Genomic DNA, 26796 nt, shown 5'->3' on the forward strand with positions numbered 1-26796 from the left:
TGTTTGAAACCAACATACAAAACTTCTGCTAGAGAAAAACACACATTTGCACAATTGGACTTTTGAGTCTGAGCCTGTCACAACTTCCCCTTGTGACAACTAGCCCTATGTGTTTTATATCTAAATACATAATAACATGCATAATAGACAGACACAAAAGTAAACTGCAAACTCTTAACATCGAGACAGTTCTGTGCATGTTATAAATCTTAGATGCCCCTTAAATACACCAAAGAGTAAAGCCATGACCTTGACTGGACAAAGGTCTTTACTTTAGCCCTGACCTTTTCACATTAGCCACAGAAAAATGCTGTAGCACAACCTGTGTTCAGAGCTTGTACCCCTTTGTCTGAAAAGCTACACTGAGGTTCCAGTCAAGGGTTGCAGAATCCAGTGAGGGATCTATTGTCCTGAAGACAGCCCTTGCTCTGCGTCCACTTCCCTATATTGATGGTATACAGAACAAGACAAAGCAATTACAAATAACATTATTCCAAACTAAACTAGATTAGTGAAGTATCACTATAAGATCTCTATTTATAGTACTCTGAATTTTGTAAACAGCAAACAATGATCTCTAACCCTGTGCCTTCCAGTTGTACACTGAGCTTGCTGATATACTGGAGTCTCTCAGCGATATTGATTTTTATCTTGACTCAGGAATTCTTTGTGCCTTCAACTTGTGTTCTGGGGTGGGAACATGTACACGTCACTAGGGAATCATTTTGTGACACAGGTCAAATATAATGTACTGTTTAAAAAATATATATTTTCAATATAAAAAGGCTTTAGGGGATAGCCCCCAAAAAATTTAATTCTCTGACTATTTACTCACCTTCATGCCATCACAGATGTGTATGAATTTCTTTCTTCTACTGCATACAAATTAAGATTTTTAGAAGAATATCTCAGCTCTGTAGCTCCACGTCATACAATACAGGTAAATCGTGGCCAAATCTTTGAAACTCCAAAAAGCACATGAAGGCAGCATAAAAGTAATCTTCAGGGAGAAAACCTTCCTCAAAGCATCTTTGAAAATCAGCATGAATATTGTAATAATCACATTTCAACCATTATTATTCCATTCTTATCCTGAATATTATTCAAAGACAAAGCACTGACCATACAACACGAGTTCTTTTCCTCACCTAAATTCTAAATATATATATATATTATATAATAATATAATAATAACAATAATAATAAACAGTGGGTGGCTGTGGCTCGTGTTTGCCACTAATCGCAGGGTTGGTGGTTCGATTCCTGGCCCACACGAATCCACATGCCGAAGTGTCCTTGGGCAAGACACTGAACACCAAGTTGCTCCCAATGACAGGCTAGTGCCTTGCATGGCAGCTCTGCCGTCATTGGTGTGTGAATGTGTGTATGAATGGGTGAATGAGACGCAGTGTAAAGTGCTTTGAATACCGCAAAGGTTAAAAAGGCGCAATATAATTGCACACCATGTACCATTTAATATATGGGGGTCCTACATAACCTGCAAAACCTGCTTTTATGGACTTACATGTTCAGGTTAGCTATAGACATGACAAAAAAAAAAAAAAAAGTGTCATTGAAAAGACAGATCATCTTCAAGATTGTTTTTGATGCTTTCCATCAAGCTGTAAGCCCACGCTCATGCCTTCTCCTTATACTGTTCCACAAGATAGTAGAGTAAAACCTTCAGGTCTCTGCAGCCATCACTCTTTATTGATGAAAAAGGTGTGCAGAAATTAAGAAAACCATAGTAAACATGCATAACAAGTGAATGTTTAAACAAATTGTCTACAAACAGTTTATTTCCCTGACAAATCAGAGATGATAATGCAATGGCATACCTTCTCATTCTCTGCAGTTTTGTCCCTCCAGATATCCTTGATTACTCTAACTACATCAGCTTTCTTGAGCTTAAGATTCTTAAGTTTCCCCTCATAGCGTTGATAAATGGGGACATCATTATATGTGCCCTATGAAAACAACTTGAATTTAATCTAGCAAAGCTGGTAGAATTGAGCCTAGTGCTACCAATAACAACAAGCAAATTGTAGATCACAATATTCACACCGGAAGCATAAATAATGCAAATGATTAGACGAAATTGCTATTGGTTTGATGTTAGCAACACTTACAAGCCCAGTGTAGAACTCATTTTGATCTATGACCTGTCCATTCTGCTCCTGCAGAAAGATCTCCAACTTATTTTAGCTGGATTGACCTTCAAAGATTGAGACATAACACGCAGATCTGAGTATGTGTTCTATCGTACATACTACTTGTATGTCTGAGTATATGCTTTATGTGATTATTTAATTTCAAAGTAAAAATGTAATTAAATGTCAATATAAAAATGTTTGCCGATTAACAAAACATCGCTTTCATCATAAGGTATCCAAAATGATGCAGATCTATACAAAGATCTGAATGGAGAGTAAAATAAAATAGGCTCCACCTGAATCTGCAGGGTACTCTGTTGTCCTCTCGTACTCTCGATGATGCTCTGCAGACATTGATACTCTTGCTTCAGAGCACTGACCTTATCCCTCTCTTGTACCTTTAGATCCAGAATCCTCTTCTCACATTGTCCTGACACCAGCACTAATTTTGCCCGCAAAGGTAGCAGATCCCTGATCTGTTCATGCAGGTGTGCTGGGACAGTCATTAACACTCAACTAATATATTTAGCATTTCATTCTACTTTATTTAGAATATGCTGGTATAACTTAACTTAAGTCATCTTTACACAGAAGCTGCATCTTAAGTGGCATTTTGGTGCATTCATACAGATGTTCAATGCCGCTCATAGCAAGCCTAAATGCATTTACACAGCAATAGCATTTATACTTTTTTTTTAATAAAGTTATACTTTTAAATATGAAAATAAATTATGAAATATGGTCTATCATTACAACAACAAAGTTTAAGGCTACTCTGATGCTGCATTTCATTTACACAGAATTTAAGAAGTATCAGAGCTGCCTTTGATACTAGGGGCTGAGGTGGGTCAGAGCAGGTTTAATTTAGTCTGACTTTTGTGTGTTTACACAGAATTTTGAGTAGGCTCAGAGCAGGCTTAACTCTGCTGTGTAAAGACACCTTTAGAGTGTAAGTACAAAGCAGCTTGACAGAAAATCATACTGTAATGTCTGAAATGTCTTAAAGTCCCAAAAGAACAGCTTCAACAAAAAACTGAAAGGAAATTCCTGCCTTAATATTTTTACACCTCCAATTCAGTACACCTCCAATCAGAAGCTAATTGTCTAAAGGCTTGACATACATTTCTGGAATTTTCCAAGCTGCTTAAAGGCACAGTTGACTTAGTTTATGTAAACTTCTGACCCACTGGAGTTGTGATATAGTCAATTAAAAGTGAAACAATGTCTGTAAACAATTGTTGGAAAAATGACTCATGTTATGCACAAAGAAGATGTCCTAAACGACTTGCCAATACTATAGTTTGCTAATATGAAATCTGTGGCATGGATAAAAAAGATGAGTTTTAATGACTTCAACCTAAGGTTATGTAAACTTGTGACTTCAACTATATATATTTATATATTTCAGCAAGCCGGTTGATAACCAACTTTAAGAAACGTTGACGTAGATTTTCTACTGATAATTTGTCACTGGGATCCACTGCTATCTCTTTTATCATTAGACGGAAGGTGAGATGATGACCTATTGTAGATAATACAGTTATTTTGGAAAACAGCAGTAAAGGAGTATTTGGGTAGTTCACATGGTATGTCAAGCAGTCATTTGAATGGAGAAAATATATAGTATACTTGTACTTTTAAATTTTTATTTTTCACACCGTATTACTATTTAAGAGAACAACATAAAAGATAACAGGTGAATATAAATGGAGAAAAACTTAAAAGAAATGGTGAACTTTCACAGAACATACAGTTTATTGTTTCCTTTGTACATAAATTTAAACCCAAAACTCGTTCATGGACATGTTATTTGTCAACTACCCAGTTACTGACTGCAGTTTTGTAAATTAATCTGCAACCTAAAAAGTCCTTCAACCTCGCTTGAACTAGACGCCATTAGTGTTCAAAGGTTCTTAGCTTACTTTCAGAGTATGACAGCGGTGGTAACTGTAGTTCATTCTTTGCCGACATTTTGGACGACTATTTCAAATAGCAGCTATTTAAATTTTCAGCTGAAGCTACAGCAGCATGGCATTGTTGTTGTTTGTGAGGTGGTTGCCATGGTATTAGAGGCCCCTAGAAAAGCCCTCCAGTTTATAGCTGTGTAAAGCGTGCCTGTTTGAAAAATAAATTGGCTGATCGTCTAGAAAACGTTTTTTTCTCGTATGGAATTAATTGATATATGTAAATAGATAAACAGATTATTTATTAAATATTTTAAGTATTATATATTTGAATCTGTTTGATAGTGTGATAGCGATTGTAATTTGTTTCTCAAGGCAATAAATCTTCTGTATTACACAGCAGAGGGTCTTGTTTTTCTCTGCCTATCTGTTTTTTTAGACAGTAGGAATCCTTAAGGGTGTTTAACTTGTTGAACAAAATGTTAAGTTGATCAGAGCTAGTAGGGTTAGAAGTGTGAGTGAGTCTACTTTTGACTGACGTTAACTTGTTTCAATGTTGTGCTGCTTATGTGCTGTGATAACAACGTATTGACATTGTGATAAATGTCAATCCGCAAAATAAATATATATATATTTTTTTATAAAAATGCTAATAGTTTATATATAGTTTTAAACATCATGTGAATACAATCGGTAGGATTTTATGTAATATCATAACACTGCTTCAAAACCTTGAGGTTTGGTATTAGAATTACATGATGTCTGTTACATAAAGTGCTAAAAATAGTGATACAATTATGTGCAATCATAGAGGACATGCCCTGAAATGTAGTTTCAGCATACGTTTGATTAAATATCAAACTTTAAAGACACTAACTAAAGATAAAAAGATACCGGATTACTTTCAGACCAATGTAATATATGGGCTTTCTTAAAAAGCAGGGTTTTGCGGCATGATTATGAGTTGTGTTAAAACTACAAATCCTACAGTGCACTTTGCACCCGTCTTCGTTTTCAAGCGGACTAAAATTCAATTATTCATGGGGCATGTAGTTAATTGCACTCCCCTCGTGTCATCATTGTGCACTACGCAGGGCTTTGTGTTCAACTACAGTACCCACACGTCACTGTAGAGCGGCTGTTATCCGGGGGTGTCTCACCAATGCTGTGTTTCTCCAGTCTAGCGCTCACTCCTTTTTAGCGGATTGGCACAACAGGGTAGGATTACGAGAAGGAATAAAAAACATAACCAAAAATGGCAGAGCTTGGAGCGGGGAGTCTGCTAACAGGAGATCCTGCTTTTAATTATCTTGAGCATGAGCTAAACGAGCGTTTGAAGCGGCTGTACCCGGCCGTGAATGAGGAAGAAACCCCCTTACCCCGATCTTGGAGCCCCAAGGATAAGTACAGCTACATCGGGCTCTCACAGAATAATCTGCGGGTGCATTACAAAGGTATACAGATGTGACACATTCGCCAAAACATTGCTGAGCTGTCAACTCCATAGGCCTTGACAGTCCAGGTGGTGACGGCTGTTGTGGTTAGCCGCACTCAAATATTTGCAATCCCCCCGATCTAGTTTGAGCTGCTTTTCCGACCTCTTCGCTTTGTTGCATAGAAGGAAAGAGGAATGTCCAAATGGGTCGACATTTAGCAAACCATGTCAGAATTCGGTAGCTAGAGAAGCTCAGGGTTGAGTAACATATGCACGACTAGAGAACCCATCGTGTCAGTCTTGATTTTGGACACCTACTATTACCATCTGATGGACATGAAGTGCCATTGGTTTACCGAGCTTATCGTTTGAACTCACATGAATCCCTTTCGGTGACTTAGTTGAAACTGGTGCTAGCTAGCCATTCACAGTAGGGCAATAAAGGCAGCTAACCGGCTACAATGAAATGTACATAGATTTTGTTTACGCCGCATTGCATTAGTGTATTTGTTATCCGCTTTCGTGATCGGATGATTTATACAAGGGTATAACATTTGGAACAAAAAACCTGGAAATAAACTTGTGTGTGTGTGTGTGTGTGTGTGTGTGTGTGTGTGTGTGTGTGTGTATTTGACATAGACTCGACACTTTACGCACGAACATGCGTATTTGTTTATTATTGAGGGATGGCGAAAAACAGTTGAATCATTCGAATCGAATGAATCGTTCAAAGTCTCAAATTCATCATAGGTGTGAATTCGAATTCTACAGCACTGGTTGTTTGAATTCCTGCACTGGGATGATTCTGACGAAAAATGTCCTAAACATATTTAACCACAAAATGAATGCAAAAATATGAAATTATATTTCTTCATTAAGAAAATGAAGCCAACATTACACGGACCGTTTTTGCATTGTGACATTAACATAAGGACACTTGAGCACATTTAACCTCTAATGCTCATAAATACCATATCACGTTGTTACATTTTTTTTAATGTTTTTTTTTTTAAACTGTATAACAGCAGAGTAGGAAGGACTACTATAATGCATAAATTCTTAAAGGCATAGTTCACCAATAAATGAAAATTCTCTCATTTACTCACCCTCATGCCTTCCCAGATGTAAATTGCTTTTTCTTCTGCTGAGCACAAAGGAAGATTTGTAGAAATATATCTCAGCTCGGTTGGTCTATTATTCAATGCAAGTGAATGGTGAACAGGACTTTGAAGCTCCAAAAGGCATATAAAGGCTGCATAAAAGTAATCCATAAGACTCCAGTGGTTAAATACGTGTCTTCTGAATCGATATTATAGGTGTGGGTGAGAAACGGATCAGTATTTAAGTCAATTGTTACTATAAATCTCCACCGTTGACCAGCACTAATCAGTAGGTTGTGATATGCACAAAGAATGTTAATTGCCAAAAAACAAAAGAAGAATGTGGAATTGAAAGTGAAAGTAGAGATTTAGAGTAAAAAGGACTTGAATATAAAAAATATGAAAATATTGATCTGTTTCTCACCCACATTTATCATATCGCTCCTGAAGACATGGATTAAACCACTGGAGTTGTATGGATTACTTTTAGGCTGCCTTTGTTTGCTTTTTGTAACTTGACAGGTTTCATGACAATCACCCTGTAGTGTTTCTCCAGTTGAATACCCCAGGTGCCACAGTGAATTTACCCTGTGCAGATGTACTTTTTTGTTTAACAACAGTTTACTTTCTTATAGAGAATATATAATAAAGCAGTCTAATTTAAGAATTACTAAGGACAATCTAGATGTTGTGTATGGTTAAATGACTTTGCACCTTTAATAACAGTGAGATCTATTTTTTTTCTGCACCTTCATAAACCATAATGCTTGTAAAAAGGCTTTGTGTTGCCAAAAAGACATTTACCCTGGTTATGATTTGGATACAATTACTGTTGTATGGCCACTCTGAAAGCCCCTGTTTCTGATTACGGTAGCTTATGTCATGTGTCAGTGGATCTGTTCTGCATTGTGCTATACTTTAGGACAGTTACCATTTGAAGGTCATTTCAATTGTCTATAGACTTTACTGTTTATATTCTTACATCATGTGTTGTTGCACACATGACAGCTGTCAAATAGACAGCATGTTTGTGTCAATGCCCAGGTCCAGTGGGACTTTAATTATTATCCTAATATTTTAGTTGAGTTTATCCCCTTTGACTAAACAATGGACAACACCAAATCATTTTGGAAATGTACACTGCTTTGTGTCGGTGGAAAATTGTACCTCATTGGCAACTATCCTCTTTCAGGGCATGGGTATGTTTACCACTTCATATGGTGGCTGATGTTAACCAAGCATTTTGTATTTTGAGTACTGAGACTGTTTGTTAATAAGTGTTGAGCAGGAATCAGATGTTTTGAAATGCTGATATGCACATTTTGGATGCTTGTTTACATTTCGGATGTATCAGTTTATCCTCAAAACAGGATTGGTGTGATTAAATTTGGATTAAGCAAATGGTTGCACCATTAATCCATTTCTTATAAATCAAATGATACATGTTTTGTAGTAACATATTCAGAGCAGATCCTATTAAGATTTTAAGTATTAATCCTACTGTCATCTTCTCACCCTTGTGATTTCAGTGCTGTACTGGCCATATTCTCCATACCAAACTAAAGTGAATATCTTTCATGTTTATAGATAGAGACAACAAGTTTATACTGTGAGACTCAATATTATTAACCTATTATGGTCAAAATCCATTTGCTGTTTCTGTATCTCAACCTAATTTGAACCTGGATGAGAGTGCTGTGGGCGTTTTCTATTTCCCTTTATGATTTGTAATTTCTTTGAATAGCAAATAGTTTGCTTAAAAAACCTGTCGTCATATGGGGACAGTGGGTTTAAGATTTTGATTTTTTTTAATAACATGCTATGAAAAGTCAGCTTTGTGAATCAAATTGTTTACTACAATATTTTCTCAATACTTTGTTTTCTATAATTTAGTTATGTTGGACACCATTTACCCTTGTTTTTTTTTTTTTTAGCAACAGTGTTTATATGAATTTATAAATGTATGAATAGATTTTTTTTTTTGTAAGAAAACGTAATATCTACTTATTATAAAGCTATTTGCCTAACAGCTAAATGGTTAGCTATTTATCACATTTGTGGCAGTGAAAGTGTTGTATCAAGTAAAATACCAACTATTGGGCCAGCAGGAAAGTAACCTGTATTGAAAACAAATCTTCATTATAAGGGGCATGTTAGCCAATTAATGAAACTTTTGCAGCACTACATCATACATCCATGCAATTATTGTACTGCATTGTATTATGACACCACCTCCTGTGAGAAGATTAATGCAAGGAAAGATAAACGGATACAAATATAGAATAGGCCTAGATGAGAAGGATCTCTCTATAAAACTTGGTGGACTGCTGTCTATTTCCTGTGGCAGGCTTTTGGTTCATTGTGTTTCCTTTAACCTCATTGTCATTTTTGCCTATAGAGAGGGCTTTTGCCTGTCTGAGGAACCAATCATGCATGTTCACTTCATGCTGTGATGTCACCAGATTGTGTTAGTTAGTTTCCCCCTAGTGTCTCTGCAAAGCTGTGAAACCCTGTTTGCTAACACTAGCATGACACTCCCAATCTTCTCTCGCTCTCTCTTTGTTCTCTAATATTGCAGATTCATTTGGTCTGTTTAGCTGACGTTTTGGGTGCTAGCTGTAGCCTTGTTCTGCTTCCACCTTTCCCTTAGATGTTTTGAACACTTTGAAAAGGAGATTTACCAGATATTCATCCAATTATGTGGTGCTGATTGTTTGTGTGTGTTTATGAGAGAGAGACTTTTTGAGTATATGTCATTCCACCATTCACTGCGCTACACATACTGGTTAATGGCTACCTTTCATGCCAAAATCTAAAGAAAAATACGATTTTAGACTGTATTTTGCATAAAAACAATAAAGTATATTTTAGGACCATTCTACATAAAAAAGGGGGTTGGGTGGGACAAACATAACATTGGAGTCAGGTCATATCATTCATAAAGAAACAATGCAATTAAAAGAATAGTTCACCCAAAAACAAGAATTCAGTCATTATTAATTAATTAATTTATTTATTAATTAATGTCGCTCCCAACCCATATAACTTTTGAGGTATTTGCACTTTGTCACTAGGGCTGAAACGATTAGTCGACTTTATCTACAACATTGACAATAAAAATAATTGTCATTTGATACAAATTTAATGTAACATTAGATCACGTTATACTCTTATTATGACACGCAAGAGCAGCACTGCAGCTCGACGCGACTGAGGAGAGGAAGAAAACACAGCTCACAGTCCAGAGGTGAAAGTCCAAACTTTCCAAACAGCTTCAGGTAGATTGCAAAGTATGAGGGGCATTATAATGCAAAAATACCAAATAAGTAAATACAGAAGCACACTCGTTGTGGATTAAACGGAGCTGGAGCTCTTCAAAGGAAACAACCTGGCGTTACATCTGTAATGCAGTTATATTTAAAGCGTTAGAGCTGTATTAAAGTTCAATAATACAGAAGCAGATCATGTAAATAAATACAAACTCCGAAACTGGCACTTCTCTGTGCGGTCAGCACCTCTTCTTTGAGTTGCGTGAAGTGTCCCGATCTGAGGGGGCGAGATTGAAACTGCACCCGGCTGATTCACACTCTGGACCCTCCCCTGATAGTAAATCACATCTTTTAAATTTTCTGCCCGGCATTAGAATAATCCCGGAAGTGAAATCTGTTTTATTTGCATATAGAGTGGGAATTGAAGATCAGATTTATATCTGTTTAATGGAGACACATTGATGTGACCAAGTGTAAATGGAATGTGCTTATTCAATCGGATAGCAATCCGATCAGTAAAAACGCATAAAGTGACAAAGTGTAAATGCCTCCTTTCTTTCTTCCCTGCAGTAGCAAACACAAAATGAGAAATTAGAAAATGTTTATGATAAAATGAATGTGAATGGTGTCTCGGGGCTGTCAAGCTCCAAAAAGGCCCAAAAAGTACAAATGAAATCATTGATCATCAACTCCCCCTTACAGCACTCAAGACTTCTGACCAAACTTAGTCACCATATTGGACTTGGGTACTGCTATTGGGAGCAGATCAGTGATTTTTATTTGAGAGTGAACCATTAAAATGTCCCCCTGATATGACCTAGAGCTGCACGATTGTAGATAAATTGAGAATCATAATTATTTTGCTAAAAATAAAGATCATGATTCTGAAGAAAAATGCTTATTTCAGTGATTTACAAAACCTGGACATAAGTGTATTAAACAAAGAAACATAATTTGCTAGAGGTTCTGACAAAATGTTCTCTGCTTCAATCTATGCAAAAATGCAATTAAGTTGAAAATCAAATATATACATTTAAAATATCCCAAGTCCACAACGAATACATTATAAACTAAAACAGCACCTTGTGATTATTGCAAAAAAAAAAAAAAATGCATAATCAATAAAAAATTATTTGACCTGTTTCTCAGGTTAGTACATAAATATTTGACACTTTACTGTGATTATTATATCTACATTAAATACTGATTTGATGCAGTAAGAATGCCTCAATGCCTATAAAAGACATCAAGCAGCTTATATATATTTAGTCATTGCAACAATCAACATTTTGTTGAATCCCGTTGTACTTATACATTATTGGCTGTGTTTGCTTTAATATCCCGTCTGTTTCCACTGGTAATTCATTAACAGCTGTGTTCACATTAATATCACCTAAAGGGGGGTATTTTGATTAAAATCAGAATCTCGTACAGGATCCCTGCATTCACCACAAGACACAAGCTCACGGACAGACACACGCATGTGAGTGTTTAAAAGCAGCCGACTGTGATCAAACAGCACACGGGTAGCACATTTTGTCAGATCTTGGTAATGCCTGTATTTTTGTCGCATTTATGGCTATTCAAATATTGAATTGAATAGAGATTCCATCACACTCCTAGCTAATCGTGGCTGCACCCTTCAGTTTGTAAAGCACTGCACTGTGCTGAACAAAATTCATTTGGCCGTTGCGTTTTAGTTTATTCAGCATCTTATGCAGGAACGCTGTATTTTGGAGATGCCATATAAAGTTTATCAACATTTAAAAACATGTCTTGAAGTGAATTTCTAATTAAAATTTGACCGCCTTAATGCATGCCACTGGAACTTTAATATACATTGCTGGGGCCTGGGTAGCTCAGTGAGTAAAGATGCTGACTACCACCACTGGAGTCGCAAGTTCGAATCCAAGGCGCGCAGAGTGACTCCAGCCAGATCTCCTAAGCAACCAAATTGGCTTGGTTGCTAGGGAGGGTAGAGTCACGTGGGGTAACCTCCACGTGGTCACTATAATTTGTGGTTCTCGCGCATGGTGACCTCCACGTGGTAACCTCCACGTGGTCACTATAATTTGTGGTTCTCGCGCATGGTGAGTTGTGCGTGGATGTCGGGGAGAATAGGGCGAAGCCTCCACACGTGCCATGTCTCCACAGTAATACGCTTAACAAGCCACGTGATGCGCGGATTGACTGTCTCAGATGCGGAGGCAACTGAGATCCGTCCTCCGCCACCTGGATTGAGGTGAGTCACTACGCCACCACTTGGAGAGCATTGGGAATTAGACATGCCAAATTGGGGAGAAAAGGGGAGAAAAATACATTGCAGAATCGTTGTCGTTTAGAAATGAGATTGCGTCTGAATCGAGATTGCGATCTTTTAATGCTTAATCATGTATCTCTAATTTGACCACGCAAAGTAATTGTATGGCTTCAAAAGACTTGGCATATAGTGCACAAATTTTATCGACTACTGTATTTTTTCCATTTTATCGTCTGACAGCCCTGAAATCTTTCCTTTTTGTTATTTTTTTCTGCCTTTTGTGCTCCATAGAAGAAAGAGAGTCTTTGTGACATATATTTTTGTGTCACTTATAAGGAGTAGCCAAATGCAATGGCTGATGGTCTTATAATATATCAGTTGATGAGCTGAGCATTTGGGTGCCAGATTTTAATTGGACCACATTTCTTCCCAGTCAGGTTTGAAACCCATCCAGCCTAGCTCCCTTTCACAGACTGAAAGAATTGATAAGGGCTTCCCAAAACAGGGCCGTTTCTAGGAATAGGCAAACTAGATGGTCTCTTAGGGCACCACCTCGTCTAGGGCACCAGAATGGTCTGAATGGTCCCAAAACATGAAATCAGTGAATTTATATAGTGTAATTTTGTGACCAATCTGTTCCAACTAAAGCAAACATCAATTTGTTTGAAAATAGTAATCTCCTGTATGTCATATACAGTGTCACAATGTAAAAAAATTATCTTGCCCTAAATATGTGCTTAATTTTGCCCTAAATATGAGCCATTAAAAACAACAAGAGAAAAACTAATATATTTCACATGTATAAAGCAGCGCTAATGCAGAACAAAACATAAAATGATATGACCTACAAAGGATTAGAGCAGTGTTGTAAGACACAGCAGACCTATGAATATGCAGTGCAGAGGAGGACGCTGTATGAAAGCGGTTTGTATTTTGTGCATTAAACATGTTTGGGAGAGAGATAGAGGGAGGGACAGACAGACAAGGAACTAAAGAAGGAGAGATTCTCCCAGGGTCGTCTCACTCCTCTGTGCTCCCAGAATGGTGTGGTCATAGCATGATGTATAAATAGATAGATGAGTGTGTGTGAGCAGGGGGGGTGAAGAGTGTGTGCATGTATGTGCATTTATAGTTTGTGTGTGTGTGGAGGAGAGTCAGGGATTTGCTTATACAGGGATGTCTGCTTTTACTCTGGATGTGTGAGCTGGGGTTATAAATAGATTGTGTGTGTGTACGTGATTATGAATGCTTGTCTATTGTAGCTTGTAGCAGGACTTGCAATGCTAAATATAAAGGTGATTAATATTATTTCAGTAATCAGAGATGATGATGGTAAATGCTTACACTTGAAGCAGCTTTCAATGCAGTGGGGATATAGGATAAAAGTCCCAGTTAGTCCCATGTAAATCAGCTAAGCAGGGGGTAGATGTAGTATAGAAAAAACAAAACATGGAGGATGTTTATTTGAGGAAAAGTTTACCAAATTAAAATTCTGTCATATTTACTTACCTCATCTTGTTCACAAAAGGTGAAACGTTTAATTATGTATGGCACTCTTTTCCATATGATGAAAGTGAATTAGGACAAAAAGTACCATAAAAGGGGTCCATTTTGGGATTTTAAAGCTGATGTAATTTTTTGCACCAATAGCGCCATCAAATGGAATTCAAAACATAATTTTTGTTTTCAAAAAATCTTTCTGAATACCCCCTGTTTGCTGTTGGTCAATCAAAGAGATACTCACGCTATTGGTTGAGTAACGTTGTTAAGGCAAGTCTAAACTGGTCGCTCAAATCAAACGGAGCAATTTAATAGCACCACAGAGTACTTACAATTTTCAGAAAATTAACCTATGAATGGCTTACTATTAGTTGTTTCTGCATATTGAGCAAGGATAGGATAAATATTTTAACTAGGGATGTGCGAGATTAGTTGACTAGTCGACTAAACTGTTCTGATGCTGCTAGTTGACACTGGAATTACAGTCAGTTCATATTTTTCCCCATTAAACTTTTAAAATGTTTTACACATATACGTTTGACTTTATATTTTAAAATAGGCTGCGCTAAAATTACTGTCATAGTAATGTTACACACTTTATAAATATTATTTAAAAAGAGGATATCTGGAGCAGATACAAAGTTTCATTTCACTTCAGGCTGTGCGTGCTTCCCTCTCTCACTTACGGTACACACAGTAAAACGTCCTCTCACGAGACAAGCAAAATCAGCAAGAAGGTATGAAAATAACTTCGGTGGTGGAAGCAGATTTCCAAAGTTGCTATGGATGTTTGCACGTTTTAGTCATCTTGAAATCTGTGCATTCTCGTAAGTAATTTTTCCGCTTTTTTAAGAGCAGGATTGTCACCTCAGGTGAGTTGAGTCCCTTCTTTCACCGGACCATTTTGACGTGTTAACAGTGGCGGATTTATGCATGGGCGACATGGGTAGCCCATCTCACACCATCAAACATGCCATGGTCAAAATAACCGAGGCCACATTTTTCCCCATTCTGATGGTTGATGTGAACATTAGCTGAAGCTCATGACCTGAATCTGCTTGTGTTTATGCACTGCACTGCTTCCACACGTTTGGCTGATTAGATAATCATATGGACTATTGTTGGTGCCAAACAAGGTTTGAGTATTTCTGTAGCTGTTGATCTCCTCGGATTTTCATACACAAAAGTCTCTAGAATTTACTCAGAATTCTAAAACACTCATAGACGCATGTTCGGAACACGCACACACACACATTTTCAGCACACATACATACGGCGCATGTAAATCAAACAGGGCGCAGCTGTTACTAGATAACTAGCAAAATATAAAATTGTGTGCTTTGGATTACTTTCAACAGTGGAATAAGAATATGTATATATTTGGATTCACAGCAAATGGGCATTAGTGATGTGTGTCCCCGCACCAGAGTGTGCATCAGCTAGGAGAAGATACAATCTCTTCCCCGGCCACTTCACGCAACTCCTAGACGCGCTGATGACCACATGGAGAAATGCCAGTTTCCGAGTTTTTCATAACCTGCTTATTATATTTATTTGAACTTTAATAAATGACGCTTTAAAGTTATAATGCTGGGTTGTTTCATTTTGAAAAAGAATACGGCACAATAATCGTTTAAGCCAAAGACAGTATTGAAAATACAATTCGATTAATAGCCCAGCCCTAGTTCTAACCAGTAACCTTTTGGAAAGGAGGCTGCGAAACTTCTGAACCAGAATGAAAAAAATGCTCAGAACGAACCAAAATGAAAAACATTCAGTTTTTTATTCCCTGTTTAAGAGCTCCTGATAGTTGTCTCTCATGAAAGTTTTCCCCGACCATTTGACCGCACATAAAGGCAGCATGAAAGTAATCTACAAAACTCCAGTGGTTAAATCCATGTCTTCTGAAGCAATACAAATGGTTTTGGCTGAGAAACAGGAATACGCAAAATGATGGCCACGAGGCTGCAAATCCATTTGGGACAGGGCCTGAGCATGCATCAAGCTGCTAGGAAGTGTAATTAAGCATAATATCATGATCTTGCCTAGAGACTGCAATGGCAAGATGTACAGTGAAAAATAGTTCTCGCCCAATATCGACTGGATCACTTCGGAAGACATTGATTAATCTACTGGAGTTATATGGAAATGAGGTGAATTAGGAAAAAGTAGGTACATTTCCCCAAAAAGTGTAAACACTGTGGATCTGCTGTGCTGTCAAATCATTGCTCTATTTGTTTGTGCATCCCACCCTGCCCAATTCAGCAAAATTGGCTCAACCAATGTTATCGGTTTGGTGCGGGACTATCTGTTTGTCCAATTAATGGAAGACACCATTTTAAAGCAATTACTGTTTTTGCAATTGAATTGTGTTGCTGCTAGTGGCGAATAAATATTTTACAATATTTAAATTTTTCATCTTTAAAACATTTTTAACTTTGTTATTTATGTACAGTAGAGTCATCCATACAAGAGGGTGTTTGGTCAGTGACTCATTTCCTTCACTGTTTCCATGTTGCTTTAGGCCACGGAAAAAACCACAAGGATGCGGCATCCGTTCGGGCCACCCATCCCATCCCTGCCGCCTGTGGCATCTATTATTTTGAGGTGAAGATCATAAGCAAAGGAAGAGATGGGTAAGTGAAAACAGGCTCTGGTTGAAAGTATTTGTACCAACATTTTGAAAGATGTGTGTCTCAAGTAGGGCTGCAACTAATGGTTATTTTGATAATCAATTAATCGAACGATTATTCGACTATTCTGCGATTAATGCAACTTTTATCATTGGCACTTAACCGATTATTCAGCTTGTGTCTGGCTTAAAAGGATGTATTAAATGTGCTTACTAACAATAAAGAGGACAAAATCATCTATTAAAAATACCTCTAAATGACATTCACTGAATTAAAGGGGAAACATATTTTTATTAAGTTTAATTCAGTAAAGAAATTCCCTGCAAAAAATCCTCGTCATCAATGTTTTTGTCTTGTTTTCAATTTTAAATTGTCTAAAAATCATACGTTTACTTGAGAAGCAGCATGTAAGATATTTAGACTTGCTTTCAGAGAATGTATCTTAAATATACAGTAAGTGTATTTTGTCTATAAATGTATTTTTTCACAGGTTATACTTCTGCAAGTGCAATAAAGACAAAATATACTTCTATTCAAGATCTATTCAGATAAAAGCAAGTCTAAATATCTCATATGCTGCTTCTCAGGTATCTTTTTTTAAGGATTTTTATTTGATGTTCAATATTCTCAGATAACAATTTTCTTTTCTTCTGCAGTATAGCTGCTAAAGTTTTAGATATTTGTATTGGAAAACAAATCAAAAACATATTTTGTTGCAGTGTATAATGGGGCGAAGACTACCCTCTCTCACCTTTTTGTTCACTTCAATCTCCAATCCAACTCACAAAAAAAAAATATCACACATAAATAGTGATTTAATAATTTGTGAGCATCGCGTTATAATCTAGCTGCAGCAAGTGTTCGCGTTTGTCCCCATGACTGAGTGTGCATCAGCCGGGTGCAGTTTCAGTCTCTTCCCCCCTAGATCGGGATACTACGCGCAGCTCATTGAAGAGGCGCTGACCGCACAGAGAAATTACTGTTTCGGAGTTTGTAGTTATTTTCATGATCTGCTTCCATATTATTTTAACTTTAATAAAGCTCTAACACATTAAATGTAACTTCACTAAAAATGTAACGCTGAGGTGTTTCCTTCAAAGTCACTCGACACGCAAGTTTTGCTTCAGCGGACCGGCAGCTCCAGCTCCACTTATTCCACATCGAGAGTGCTTCTGAATTTACTTTACTGTATTTTTGCATTATAATTCCCTCTTACTTTACGATCTACATCACCTGAAGCTGTTTAGAAAGTTTGGAGTGCATCTGGACTGTGAGCTGCAGTGCTGTTCTCGCACGTCATCATTAGAATTTAATGTGATCTCATGTTACGTTAAATGACATCAATAAGACTATTCAACAATGACAATTTTTGTCAACAATTTTTTATTGTCGACATTGTCAATAATGTCAAATAATTTTTTCAGCCCTAGTCTTAGCATTTAGTGATGGGTATCAAATCTATTTTAAGAAGAGTCAGGTCTAAAAGTCTGAGACCACATTGAAAACATTTATTTATTTATTAAAACATGAAAATAAACAAAGTTTTAAGATTAATTTTTTTTAAAAAAGAACGGTATGACATAAAATGAAATTTTTAAGATTTAATTCTAATCAAATTGAAACAAATTTGTAATATCGACCATGTTAACTCTCTTGTACAATAGGATATCCTTGCTTCCATTCAAACATCCTCACAGATCATCAGTTTTTGCACAAACTTGTGGAGTCCATGGGAGCTAGAGTTAATGCTTTCATTCAGGCAAAATCAAGACATTACAAATACCATGAAATTCTAAAAAATATGATAATTTTCCAATTCTGCGATTTTAAGCTTATAATGTAATTTGTAAATAATAATACAAATTGAATTAGAATAATGCAAGAATCAACCACAGACCTTTGGACTTAACAGTACCTTTAAAGACAATTTCACCATCTCAGAATAATAATTGCTCTGATATATTGACCCTGCACAATTTTTGAGTCCGTAGTTGGAATATTTGTCATGCCTTGATTTGAGCATATTGTTACAGTCTCAACATAAATGAAAAAAGTTCCCACCCCTTCTTGTGACCACTGTAGCTAGTGGACCTCTCAAATAAACCGATGAATGATCTTAATAAAAAATCTGTGCTTTATGTATTTTGGATAAACATAAGGATTCTCAAGGTTGTAGGAGATTTTCAATGTCCTCATCATTAAATTAGCTCACCATTGTCCACTCTCACTTGGTGTTTGCAGGTACATGGGAATTGGACTGTCAGCCCAAGGGGTCAACATGAACAGACTGCCAGGTGAGATAACAGCTCTTCACGGGTCAAAGATCATGACTGACTGTTTATTGTTCTACTGAGAGTTTGTGTTGAAGTGTGCATCAGGATCTCATGGAAAAATGCCACAGAGAGTGACAAAAATTATAAGTACAAGAATTTCAAAATATGGGATTTTTTTTTTACAAGTTTCTTTTTTTTATTGATAACATTGATATGTTTCTTAACGTTCTAAACTCACATTATGTGTAAAGTGAGTTGATGTTGATTTAATGATGTATGGTAGGTACTATTAGAGGCAATGCATTCTTCTAAATTCTATTGCTATTAAATTGGGGTATTTGAAATAAAAGAATGACACCAAGTGTATTTTTTTTAATAATTAGTCCAAAAATAGGCCCTCATGAAGGTGAAAAATGCACCTAATATTGTCCTTTTAAAGGATAAAAGGACTCACCCTCATGCCATCACAGATGTGTATAACTTTCTTTCATCTACTGAACTCAAATTAATATTTTTAGAAAAATATCAATGGGTGCCAAATTGTTGAAGCTCCAAAAACCAAAATAAAAGTACTCCAGATAACGCTGGTGGTTAAATGCATATATTCTGAAGTGATATGATAGGTGTAAGTGAGAAACAGATCAATATTTAAGTCCTTTTTCCTTCACTTTCTCCTTCTTCTGTTTCTGGTGATTCACAGTCTTCATGCATATCACTCCCTCCTGCGCAGGGAGGAGAATATATGACAAAAAATTACTTAAATATTGATCTGTTTTTCACCTACAACTATCATATTGTGTCTGAACACATGGATTACTTTTATGTGTTCTCTTTATATGGATTTTGGAGCTTAAAAATTTTGGCAGCCATTCAGTTGCATTGTGAGGATCTACTAGGGCTGCCCCCAGATAGTCGACTAACCATTAGTCGATGAGAAGAGTCTTGGTCAACCAAGTTTTTATTGGTCGGTTGGTCGCAGAAAAAACTCCACATAAAAACGATGCACACCAGTATTACCGCTGGTTGGACGCTAGGTGATACTGTGGGGTAATTTTCATTAAGTGGCGTTAGAGTTAATCCTACACAATAAAACAAGACACCTTGATTTCAAACTTTGAACTTTATTTTTTATTTACTTGAACTAAAAGTTAAAATGAAACTGGAAAAAAAATAAGTGCATTTAAAATGTGTGTTATTGCAAAAAAGATTAATCTCATATATATACACACACACACACACACACACAATTATGTCAGAAACCTCTGGGGCTGAGGGATTAGTGAATATTCTTGCTTTAGTGATTTTGCATTGAAAATTTAATTATTTAAAAAACGAAAAACTTAAATCAAATACATTTCTAAATTCAAATTGCATTACAAACAAAAAAGCAAATAAATAATAAAGTGATAAAATAATAATAATAATAATAATAATATATTTATATAAGTAACCACCTTTCCATTTACCATCAGGCAAGAATCCGTCTAAAAATGCAGGCGGAAAATTACTTACACAAATGAAGACATAAAAACAATTATAAATATAAAAATAATAATAATGATGATAATAATCACTGAAATATAAATCATGGTTTGAGGTGAATGTGTTTTTTTTATTATTTTATATATTTAGTATTATTTTACAGGCTGCGGAGTTTTCACAATAAACTGCTCTGTGGAAATAAAGTGAACTGAACTAAAAGCACCACCTGAACTGAGATGTCTGAGGTCATTTGCAGCACTCATAAAAAAATAAATCTAATAAAAATAATATAAAATCTTAAGGCAGAAACAAAGTGTGAGATCTTTAGATGCACGTGTTCCACGAGACTGCACGACTCTGTATCAGCGCGTCATATATGCCCATATACGGCTTTTCTGTCATCTGTATTTAATAATATTATAAAGAGTGTTTCTTCAAACGCATGTCCATGTGTCTACGGGCAAATTATTGTAATATGAATTTGATAATAATAATAATAGTCTAAAAATAATAATAAATTAATAGATTAATGGGAAAACGAGCCAAATATCATCTTGACATGGTCAAAGGCATCAGCCATTGGTGATCTATCTGACTATCATTGATCCGAGATCATCGTATGTTTGCTCAACCCGAATGTGTATTTCTCTCTATAAATTAACAAAACGTTCAGACAGTCTCCTTGTTGGTTTTTCTGACACATTCAGAATCATTACCACTTTTGCCGGTGTCACTGCTGCTCGCTTTGTGTTTGCTCTTGTAAAATGTATATTATACTACTATATCGTTATTATGGTTTAGTATTTATCTGTAATGTAGAACAGTGTTAGCAATGTTACTTATAACATTCTTTTTCAGCCCTGGAACTCAAACCATTTTCTGATACCCAACATATAAGCAATTAAATTAATATCATAAACATGCGACAACTAGTCGACTAATGGCTTACATTAACAACTACTAGTCGACTAGGAAAATCTTTGGTCGGGGGCAGCGCTAGGATCTTCAGAGTACTTAGAAATACTCTTCTAAAAATCTTCATTTGTTTTCTGCTGAAGAAAGTCATACACATCTGGGATGCCAGGAGGGCAAGTAAATGATGAGAGAATTTTCATTTTTGGTTGAACTATCCCTCTTAAGGGAAAGTGACACTGCAGTGCAGATGTTGCCCACAACAATGTCTTCAGTCAGCAAAATATTTGGCCTTGTAGCCTAAGATCCTTCATCTCTTTAACATTTCCTCTTCTTAAACATTCTATTATCTTTCTGTTGAACAGTTAGACTGTGATTCTGAAACATTGCCTTAACATGTACTGGTAAAAGCCACCAGCTGTGAGAATGACATGGCAAATGCAGATACATCTCAGGATTTTTCTGTCTGTACACCTTAGTTAATCTTAGGAAGAACTTTGTGATGTTTTTTTTTCTCATGGAGTCCTTAAAGGAAAGGTAAAAAGGAAGGAGAGGAGAGCTTGATCTCATTACTGATTTTCCTCAGTGGATTTTAACTTGCATCCAGAATATTATGAAATCACAAAGCTTTTTCTTATTCAGAGCTGAAAGGTAAATTGAATTAAAGAAGATCTTTTCCTTTTCACAGAGCATCCATTCACACCAGAGAGTGTGAAGCCTGCACTGGTCCAGTAATTTTAATTGACAGAAATGATAAAAATATTAGTCAAAGAAGTCTATTTTGTCTAGTTTATTTCAAAGCAGCTTTACAGAAATTCATGCATTAACAGATTTAACTGTAATATCTATAATGTCTTAGAGTTATCATTGTGTCAATTTGATTAAATATGATTGTGAATTGTGTTTAAAAATAAGTAATTAAATAATAATTGTATTATAACCCCAGAGAGCTAGCTGAAGGCAACTGTGGCAAGGAACACAAAACTCCATTAGATGTTGGTTAATGAGAGAAAAATAACCTTGGGAGAAACCAGACTCGCTGTGGGGGCCAGTTCCTCTCTGGCTAACATCATGAATATAATGCCAATATTACTTATGTATAGTGCAAGTCCTGGTTTAAAATGATCAAACTTATTAAGTGTTAAGGGCCAGTGTTTAAACAAAGATTTTGTATGAACTGTAAGATTTATGACTTTGAAGTCCATCCTGGATTAACTGCAGAAGTTCATATATAGATGCAATTGCTTTTGTTAGTTGGCTGATGAAGGGTTTTGTTGGCAATTAATTGATAGTCTGCGTATTTTATTTTAAGAGTGTAGTCATTCTTTATTCATGTGTCAGCCATCATTAGACCGAGGTGATGCAGGCAGAGATCAGCTAAGTGCATAGCAGTTCAACCGGCCAATCATTTTGTTGAGGTCTATCATAAGTCCAAATTTCAGGCAATGGCATATGAAGTATTCCATGTCGTATGGTTGGAGTTGGCATCAGTTCATCCTCTGAAGTCCATCGTAATAGACTGAAGTGATGTCTGGCTTGCACCGGCTGCATTTAGTCGTCATCACTCAGAGACACATAGCAGTGGAGTTTGACACCAAGCAGGAATGGAGCTGGATTCGGCCGGCTCTGGTGACCTCGGGATAGGAGACCGGGATAAAAATAGAATAATATTAGTGCAGATGCCATTACATTTTTTTGCAGAGTTATAGATCATGATCAGTGAAACATTGTGTCAGAAAAACACACAATAACTCAATCTATTTTTGCTATTTTTGATGGCAAAAACAAAATTAAATGTTCTCACATTATTATTAATGAAGAAAGGTTAAGAAAATTTCAGAAACTGATGATTGGAAAATAATATAGCTCACTCTACCAAATACAATTGCTTAAATTTGCAAAATATGCAGTCTGCTTGACATTAGGGATGTAATACATTGTGTAATACATAGCTAACATTGTTCAAAAGACTAAAAATGTGACTTAAATTGTGACAAAATTAATCAACTTGTTGCTTATCCTAATTGCTTAGTTGAACAGGTCAATCTGTTAAATGAAATTAATTAAACCGATGATACCATTGTTTGAACTTAATTTTACAGGCAACTATTTATTTGACACTAATAAATACATTAACCTTTTTTTAAAATAGATTAAGTAATATTCAGCACACCTTGATGTAGAAACATTAAAGGAAGTATTAGCTCACTTTGAAACCCATAAAGTTTTATTGGTTTATCCTACATGTATAAAGAAAAAAATGAATGTATAATAGAGCATCAGAGCTGGGTTTTTGCAGAGAGAGCGAGAGAGAGAGAGAGTGTATAAGGGTCATAGTTAGTATCATGAAACCCTCCCATGACCTCTGTGACCAATCCAGCGATTCTGTCACCTGCTCTTATGCTTCTCCAATGTGCCTGAAGCCTTTGACATGCTTTGGAGAAATCTAGCCAATCTGGCATGTGTGTGCTGACTACAAATTGCGTGTTTATTCACCCCCATGCTCTCTGCTGAAGCCAGTCTTTGTCCTAGAGTTCTTTGGAATATAGTGGAAATGTAGACAAACGCATGTAGGCTGGCCCATGCATTTTCTAGTGTGTTTGGTCTAAGCCTATTGCCAGCTGCATGATATTCTGCCTGTGCTTGTAGCTGGTTCCTTGTCTGGAGCTGGGTTTTGTGTTGGTGTAATATACATTCAGTTTAGGTGCAGGGATGGTTGTTTAGGGGTTTTCAGATTAGTGCTAAAATGTGTTGGCGTTTTAAATTGTTGGGATGTTATAATCCATTTTTACGCCGCAAAGCTGGTTCTTCGGGAAGCGTAAGATGTCTTTCCAGAGTTGTTCTGGCAAGTGCAGGGGCTGGGTCCTTAGATCTTTACAGCGTCCCCATGGTCATGGAAAACCTGAAAATATCAGGGAACTTTAAAATTGAGAATTTCAGGTCCATAAAGGTCATAGAAATGAATAGATTCTTTAAAAATCCTTTCTCAGAAATCACAAATGACATGAAATGTACGGGCACTGCCCGTTTCATTAGCATGAAGGGAACGCTGTGCTCTGCTTTAGGAATAATGCAGATTAAACTAATACCTCACCAACTCCCGAACAACAAGCCCCCACTACTTTAATTTCTCTTTTTTTCATTCTGAATGCATCTGTCATGAACAAAATTCCATTGTTTTTACTCCGTTTCAAGCACAGCCATTGACCAGGAAAATAAAAAATGGCACTCCATGTCAAAAAGGTTGCTGACCCCTGAGCTATAGACTTCAACTAGAACTTTAATTAATTAATGTTCATTACATATTTTTAAGATTTATTATTTCAAATCAGTCAAGCAATTTAGATTTCTTAACTAGTGTTTCAGTTACCCCAGACCTCAAAGGCATGATCAAATGCTGAATGGGATCAATCAGCAACAGTGTAAATTTACATTAGACCAAAAAGAAAAAAAAAAAATGTATGTTAAAACTTTCTCATAAATTGAAACAATCACACTTCTTTTTTGCTCAGGCAGAGATAAGCATGTGTGTTTACAATTACAACTGTCCTGTTTCCGCCACTGATGTTTGTATCTGTAATACTTTAGTGAGATTATACTAGTCAGTGATGTAGACAGACGACGACTCTTGGTGGTTTGAAGCAGTGCGTAACTCACTGAATAGTTTTAGATGGATCTTGTAAGATTCAGGCGGCTTGAGTTCACAGTGCATGTACTCTACATTTATTATATATTTTGACTAATTTGATTGAGTGAATTAGCTAAAAAAAAGTTAACTCATTTTTAAACCCATTCTGTTGATTTCCCCCAATATCTGCACAGAAAAGGCTATTATAAATACTAACTTCTGTATGATCTGTCTTGGTCTGCTAATATCTGCTTGTACTCCTGTGCTGTTTCTGAATGCCTGAAGTCCTACCCACATCATTATTTATGTTTCTCTCACCTCAGGTTGGGACAAGCACTCGTATGGTTACCATGGTGACGACGGACACTCCTTTTGCTCCTCAGGGACTGGCCAACCGTATGGCCCAACCTTCACAACGGGCGACGTTATTGGCTGTTGTGTGAACCTCATCAATAACACATGCTTTTACACCAAAAACGGACACAGTTTAGGTAATATTTTAATAGAAATGAAATAGTATTAAACAGTATAATAGTTTAGCCTACTGTCTTATTATAATTAAGTAATTATAAGTCATATTAATAGATATAATTATAGATTGATGGCCTACATATTTGTTCTGGTTTATCCATAAAATTCTTTAAATCTTGTTTATGTTATCTCTGAATCCTCGACTACACAAAAGTTGACTAACTTTTGTGTTCCTCCAGGTGTGGCTTTCACAGATCTCCCAGTAAGTATAGCAACACAGATCTCTCTCAGATAAACAAATACTATGTTGTAGATCTGTTCCTAAACCTAGCAAGCTGCCTACCTAGACAGCTCTTAATTCATCATAGGCAAACTCCCACATGAAAAGCAGGGGTGGGTAAAAATATTGATTTTCTGATGCATCGCAATCTTCATTTCAACGATATCGATATTTAAATTTAAATCCCAAGATCGATCTTTTACTCTATGCTCAACCCTCTACTACAATGTCAGGAATCACTCACATTTGCAACCACATTTTGCGCTATGTGACTTAAATGTATATATTTGGCAAATGGCTGGTAAATGTTCAGATTTTACTCACCAGTGATTGTGTAGTTATTGGTGGAGTATTCAGCGTGATGAGAGTAAAAGTTGTTTCGTGTAATGTTTGTCCAAAGACAAGATCCACGCAACCCAATTGTCATTTAATGTCTCTTTTAATACCCTTTCTGTTCTCTACAGTCAGTTGTAGACCAAAACCAACAAACTAAATATTTAATTCCTATCACACATAGTACAGATGAGGTTAAGCAATTCGACTCTCTCATTAACATGCGCTTATTTACAGACTCTTTACAGAAATGCCGATTTTCATAAAGAAACAGTTCCAGTTTTAGCATGTGTTCAACAAATGTATTGAAATACCTATAAATAGTACATATTATGCAATTAAACAATAAACATGTCACAAAAAATAATATATATAATATAATTTATTGCTTGAATATATGGATTTGTTTATTTTTAAAAAGCTCAAATGTGACCAAAATGATGAAAAACTAATCAAATGTAATTAGTTAAATTTATATTTTCATAATGTACCAAGTTAGAAGGTCCCCTGTATAATTAACAGCATTCATACCCATATGAATCGATATTAAACAGAAATCGAATTGAGAGCTTCTGAATCCAATCAAATTGTATCGGGAAATCTGTATCAATACCCAGCCCAAGTGAAAAATATTGTTAAAATGGTTCAATCTATTTTAAATATGGACTACTTTATCCAATATTTGTGTGTGCTGTGTATTTTATGCTTATTAAAGTACCACGTAGTTAGCTTATCAACATGCTTATGTCAAACACTGTTGGAATTGCAAGTGCAGTCCCCTGTGCACTTCATAAGAGGAGCACTATTTCTGTGGCTCGGCTCATGGAGTTGCTGCTTATGAAGGGCATTCAAAATAAGTCACTTCTAAGGTTCAATTTCAGTTATAATGCTGTCTTAAAAGGTAAATGCCTACTGTATTTTGACAATAGACAGCAAAGCAGCTCACTAAGTTTTGGAATAGAGGTGTTGTCTTCTCAAAATACTTTTATTGATGCATCATCATGGCGTTTGTCACACTTGCATCTTTGTACTATTTTGTACTTTTCTGGCCAACTGTGAAACTTTGCATTGCAGCACTTCTTATGTTACTGTTGCCAAAGGATTAATCACTTGTGTTATAGCATTCTTCATTTGTATATTGCTTTGCATTTGATAAATGAATA

General features: G+C 36.2%; 1 protein-coding gene and 1 long non-coding RNA gene across 3 annotated transcripts in view; one reads left to right on the forward strand and one right to left on the reverse strand.

Annotated features, from left to right (window-relative positions):
* Positions 1 to 1402: 1402 nt before the first annotated feature.
* LOC127623372 (uncharacterized) lies at positions 1403 to 4202 on the reverse strand. Its single transcript, XR_007968050.1, has 5 exons — positions 4076 to 4202; positions 2450 to 2646; positions 2130 to 2215; positions 1839 to 1967; positions 1403 to 1705 (listed from the first exon to the last, which is right to left on the reverse strand). It is a non-coding gene; the product is annotated as an uncharacterized LOC127623372 (long non-coding RNA).
* Positions 4203 to 5209: 1007 nt separating this feature from the next.
* The window catches only part of LOC127623099 (ran-binding protein 10-like), a 43293-nt gene continuing 21706 nt past the window's right edge, over positions 5210 to 26796 (forward strand). For both annotated transcript variants that reach the window (XM_052097349.1, XM_052097350.1), the window contains exons 1-5: positions 5210 to 5511; positions 16146 to 16257; positions 18496 to 18548; positions 24873 to 25040; positions 25260 to 25282. In XM_052097349.1, the coding sequence (XP_051953309.1) occupies positions 5313 to 5511; positions 16146 to 16257; positions 18496 to 18548; positions 24873 to 25040; positions 25260 to 25282 (555 nt within the window). In that variant the 5' untranslated portion in view covers positions 5210 to 5312. The remainder of the gene's footprint in view (positions 5512 to 16145; positions 16258 to 18495; positions 18549 to 24872; positions 25041 to 25259; positions 25283 to 26796) is intronic.

This window comes from Xyrauchen texanus, chromosome 29 (assembly GCF_025860055.1).
Source record: "Xyrauchen texanus isolate HMW12.3.18 chromosome 29, RBS_HiC_50CHRs, whole genome shotgun sequence".
In the NCBI taxonomy this organism is placed as follows: Eukaryota; Metazoa; Chordata; class Actinopteri; order Cypriniformes; family Catostomidae; genus Xyrauchen; species Xyrauchen texanus.